We start from the raw sequence: 6,000 nt of genomic DNA, 5'->3' as shown, positions 1-6,000 counted from the left end.
ACTGGAGAGGTACAAAATTAACTACCATAAGAACGCTAGCTAATTTCAGTTTCAAAACATTTAGAATTTCATTTCCATTGAACATGAGCCTGATCTTTCAGAAAAATATGTTACGTGCTGTTGGGGATTAATCAGAATAGTTGGGTAACATAGATAAGATGCTTTATATTCATTATATGCTTGTGATTTACTTCTCATTTAGAATGTATCTTGTTGTACTATAGTGGTGGCCATTTGCAGTTATCCTTTCCTGTCCTGGGTTCAGTTACGTGGGCCGCAGAGAGGGGAGAGGTCAAGCTTGTCTTCATATGTAAACATAACCAATTATCTCTTGGCTCCACAATGTCTGTGTGCCAGTCACTGTCTCTCTGTGATCTTGTCCAGGAGAAGGTGTATTTGATATATGCTATTGGGTGAGGTAATGGTGCTGGTCCTGAGTGGTACCAAGAGCGAGATAAGAACATAGTTTAAGAGACTAAGCTGAACGATAATTTATAGCCAATGCTGTCTGGCTATGTGTGTCTTTTCTATAAAGGATCTCAGTTGCAATGTGTAAGCACTCTCAGAGAATTCATTTATAGACACTGAATTGATCTGAGAGTCACAGGGTTGTGATGGAGCTCATAATAATTAAAGATGGACTTTATGATAACTCTGACTTGTGTGGTGGTTTGGTCTCATGATTTGGTAAATACAGGAAATGTTCACGACAGTGCACTACATCAGACTTTCCCAAACTCATTCCTGGGCCTCCGCCTGTTTGCACGTTTTGGTTTTTGCCCTAGTACTACACAGCTGATTCAACCCTGCATTACATTATAATCATAATCACTTTGTAAATTAACTATGCCAATGACCAAGCTTCAAAGAGCATAGGGCCAGTCTGAAATCTGATTAGCATGGTCAAGAACACCTGAGGAGGTGGGGAATTGCCCGGGTAACCAGACATTAAAGAAAACCACTTCTCACCACCACTATGTCGTTATAGTTACGATCCTGAAACTAGACAGCCACTGATGATTTAAGATCCGATCCATGGCACACACACACCACAGTCTTACCCTGAACCAGAGAAACAGTTTATTGAAAGAAGCAATTCATCTGTAAAATACATGTACATGTTTCAAATATAACTTTTTTATCTTTAAATACCAATGTCTATTTCTTACAAATGTACTTAGCTTTACAGAGTAATGCCAAATGTAGCAGACAAAGTTGAAATAATGTAAGAATTGCCTTCATATAGTATCACAAAGATTTTTAAATTCTAAAAAGTGATATGGCACGAGGAACATTATTATTTTATTTATTAGAATGGAAATACTTTGAACGCCCAAGCCTAGCTAGTTGTCCAAGACTTACTTACATATATGTCTGTAAGCTTCGGTTTAGAATATTTTACATCATTATTTGATATGCTTCTCGAAAACAAAAGCTTAAATAAATCAAATGAAATGTTCCTACAGCAGCAGCCTATTTCTTTCTACTCTTCAAGTGACACTGTAAACATCAGATTAAGATGATGACACATACTTACTGGCAAATACTGGTTACCTGGCAACAGCATGGAAAGTTCTTAGATAGTTGGAATATTTACAGCCACAGGTTCAACACAACATGTCATGAATGACCAGTAATATCAGATTGGGTATTAAATCAAATGTAACAAGTACCCAGTACCGTAGATGCCCGAATATTAATTGTGTATATGTAGATTGCAAAAACAATAAATAACAATAACAACAAAAAAATATATATTATTTAAGACTGATGGGAAAATAAGCTAAGTAAAAAATATGACATACTGTAGTGTACTTTATATAACAACAAGAAAATACAGATCCACTGAGATAAGATCTCTCAACCAGGTAGACAGAGAACAGCTGAACTTTACTAACTAGCTAATGACGTAACCCAGTGGGTAAAACTGGTTGAAATTACGTATTTTCAACCAGTTTTGCCCACTGGGTATACCTATCCATTGTGCACCCACTGGTATTAGCCTTGCATGCCGTCTGTATCGCTCTAGCTAGCTGAATTGATGGTGATGTCTTTGTTGAGTTCCTTGTAAAGCAACAGCCCTATTCACAGCTCAGCTAACTGAACTGAAGCAATTTCATGTTTGAAAAGAGGTGACATGAGCATGATGTCACTCTAGCATCTGATGATTTAGGCAGAGGTGAAAAAAACTATAGAATAGAAATAGAAAGACAATAGAAAACACGGTTGAAGGAAATAAATCAACAGATGAGTGTCTATCATCATCATCCTCAACATCATCACCATCATGAGAAACCAATACCATCATCTTCACCATCATCATTATCATCACTATCATCATCATCCTCAACATCATCACCATCATGAGAAACCAATACCATCATCTTCACCATCATCATTATCATCATCATCATGAGAAACCAATACCATCATCTTCACCATCATCATCATCATATTCACTATCATCATCACCATCATGAGAAACCAATACCATCATCTTCACCATCATCATCATCATCATCATCATCATCATGAGAAACCAATACCATCATCATCATGATCACCATCATCATCATCCTCTTCCATCACCATCCTCCCCCTACCATCATCATCATCATGATCATTACCATCACCCTCCATTACCAGCATCCTCCTCCATCACCATCCTCCTCATTCACCATCACCATCCTCCTCATTCACTACCACCATCCTCCTCATTCACTATCACCATCCTCTTCATTCACTACCACCATCCTCCTCATTCACTATCACCATCCTCCTCCATCACCATCAATCACCATCCTCCTCCATCACCATCCTCCTCATTCACCATCACCATCCTCCTCATTCACTACCACCATCCTCCTCATTCACTATCACCATCCTCCTCATTCACTATCACCATCCTCCTCATTCACTATCACCATCCTCCTCATTCACTATCACCATCCTCCTCATTCACTATCACCATCCTCCTCATTCACTATCACCATCCTCCTCATTCACTATCACCATCCTCCTTATTCACTATCACCATCCTCCTCATTCACTATCACCATCCTCCTCATTCACTATCACCATCCTCCTCATTCACTATCACCATCCTCCTCCATCACCATCAATCACCATCCTCCTCCATCACCATCCTCCTCATTCACCATCACCATCCTCCTCATTCACTACCACCATCCTCCTCATTCACTACCACCATCCTCCTCATTCACTATCACCATCCTCCTCCATCACCATCAATCACCATCCTCCTCCATCACCATCCTCTTCAATCACCATCCTCTTCAATCACCATCCTCTTCAATCACCATCGTCCTCCATCACCATCCTCTTCAATCACCATCCTCTTCAATCACCATCCTCCTCCATCACCATCAATCACCATCCTCACCATCACCATCCTCCTCATTCACTACCACCATCCTCCTCATTCACTATCACCATCCTCCTCATTCACTACCACCATCCTCCTCATTCACTACCACCATCCTCCTCATTCACTATCACCATCCTCCTCCATCACCATCCTCTTCAATCACCATCGTCCTCCATCACTATCACCATCCTCCTCCTCCACCACCATCCTCTATCACTATCATCCTCCATCACTATCACCATCCTCCTCCATCACCATCATCCTCCATCACCATCATCCTCCATCACCATCCTCGTCCATCACCATCCTCCTCCATCACCATCCTCCTCCATCACCATCCTTTTTCATCACCATCGTCCTCCATCACTATCACAATCATCCTCCATCACCATCCTCCTACATCACCATCATCCTCCATCACCATCATCCTCCATCACCATCCTCCTCCATCACCATCCTCTTCTATCACCTACCTCCTCCATCACCATCCTCCTCCATCACCATCCTCCTCCATCACCATCCTCCTCCATCACCATCCTCTTCTATCACCATCGTCCTCCATCACTATCACAATCCTCCTCCATCACCACCCTCCTCCATCACTATCACAATCCTCCTCCATCACCATCCTCTTCCATCACTATCATCCTCCATCACCATCGTCCTCCATCACTATCACCATAATCCTCCATCACTATCACAATACTCCTCCATCACTATCACAATACTCCTCCATCACCATCATCCTCCATCACCATCCTCCTCCATCACCATCCTCCTCCATCACCATCCTCCTCCATCACCATCATCCCCAATCACCATCATCCGCTATCACCATCCTCCTCAATCACCATCCTCCTCCATCACCATCATCCTCCATTACCATACTCCATCACTATCACCACCATCCTCCATCACCATCCTCTTCCATCACCATCCTCCTCCATCACCATCATCCTCCATCACTATCACCATCTTCCTCCAACACTATCACCATCATCCTCCATCACCATCATCCTCCATCACCATCATCCTCTATCACCCTCCATCACCATCACCCTCCATCACCATCATCCTCCATCACCATCATCCTCCATCACCATCCTCTTCCATCACCATCCTCCTCCATCACCATCCTCCTCCATCACTATCACCATCTTCCCCCAACACTATCACCATCATCCTCCATCACCATCATCCTCCATCACCATCCTCCTCATCATCATGTTCATCCTCATCATCATCAGTTACATCACTAAACACTGTCATAAACACTAATAACAACATCAACAAATTTAAACAAAAAAGAAGTCTATGAGATTAAGATTAAGAAAATGTAAGTTAAGGAAAGACATGCCGTTAAGCAAAATTATGCCCAACTTCTATCACCTGTACAAAAAGTGTGTGAACCTTCCAAAGAAACCCTCTCTTCAAGATACATACTGTCTATTCCATCCATTATTCCACCAGGGTCTCACTTGAAAACTGTGGAGCGACCCCCCGACACATCTGTAGGTGCAGTTTAGGTGCAGTGTAGGCAGGCACAAACAGAGAGGTCAGCCCCTGTAGAGAGGTCATCCTGGTGAAGTGTTGTGCCCCTGCCCCTGTGCAACTGTCTATTGTTGCTTCCCAAATGGTACCCTATTCCCTATATAGTGCACTACTTTTGACCAGAGCACAAGGCTCTGGTAAAACATAGTACACTATATAAGGAATAATGTGCCATTTGGGATTGAGCCCATATACAAATCCCAAATCCTCCAGTCCTCCTCAGGATAGATGGGTGGGTGGGGCTTCGGCCAACCTAGGCAGCTCACCCAGTAGTCAGCTCTGAGTTAGGGGGCGGGTTAGGGGGCGGTTCCAGAGTCTCAGCAATCTCCCCCAGTTCATCCAGCAGCTCTGTGAATGCTGGTCTCCTGAAGGACTCCATCTGAACACACAGAGAAAACATAAGGATCAGTACTTGGCCTTGTTAGGGGTTTAAATGTAACTGTTCACAAAGCGACTCAGAGTAGGAGTGCGTATTGTCATGGAAATGTCAGTACTGAGAGAGACTTTGACATTTCTTCAAACAATCATCTTTATTCAATATCGATACATTATTGCAATAATGAGACTAGTCAGCCCAACACTCTTGACTGTTGTGCCGAGCAGCCTAACCTTTACAAAAAATGCTGTTTCTTATACAGCTGATACCAAGAATGCTTAGTCATGGTTGGTTCCAGCCCTCGCATATAGATTGGGTTCATCTCCTGTGGTCATCTGTCTCTGGTGTTATTTTCCAGATGCAAGGATGATGAGACAATGAGGGTTTTGTTCTGTTCCTCCAGGCTCTCTCTATCTCTGGTACACCCACCACATCTTATCTATGGAATGCCAGCTGTAGGTTTTAGGCTCCTCTCAGTTCACACAGACATGTAATTGTCTTACTGTTTAGTTAAGTATTTAATCATGTTTGGCCCTGTCCGGGGTGTCCTCGGATGGGGCCACAGTGTCTCCTGACCCCTCCTGTCTCAGCCTCCAGTATTTATGCTGCAGTAGTTTATGTGTCGGGGGGCTAGGGTCAGTTTGTTATATCTGGAGTACTTCTCCTGTCCTATTCGGTGTCCTGT

The 6,000-nt window shown here is 42.9% G+C and overlaps 1 protein-coding gene across 4 annotated transcripts in view; it reads right to left on the bottom strand.

Annotated features, from left to right (window-relative positions):
• Positions 1 to 5,172: 5,172 nt before the first annotated feature.
• LOC118371212 (dual specificity testis-specific protein kinase 1-like) overlaps positions 5,173 to 6,000 on the bottom strand; it is a 54,946-nt gene continuing 54,118 nt past the window's right edge. For all 4 annotated transcript variants that reach the window (XM_052479080.1, XM_052479082.1, XM_052479081.1 and 1 more), the window contains one exon: positions 5,173 to 5,318. In XM_052479080.1, coding sequence (XP_052335040.1) covers positions 5,202 to 5,318 — 117 coding nt within the window. In that variant the 3' untranslated portion in view covers positions 5,173 to 5,201. The remainder of the gene's footprint in view (positions 5,319 to 6,000) is intronic.

This window comes from Oncorhynchus keta, chromosome 25 (genome assembly GCF_023373465.1).
Source record: "Oncorhynchus keta strain PuntledgeMale-10-30-2019 chromosome 25, Oket_V2, whole genome shotgun sequence".
NCBI classification, from domain to species: domain Eukaryota; kingdom Metazoa; phylum Chordata; class Actinopteri; order Salmoniformes; family Salmonidae; genus Oncorhynchus; species Oncorhynchus keta.
The sequence above is the reverse complement of the archived record's forward strand: the minus strand, read 5'-3'. Positions and strand labels throughout refer to the sequence as shown.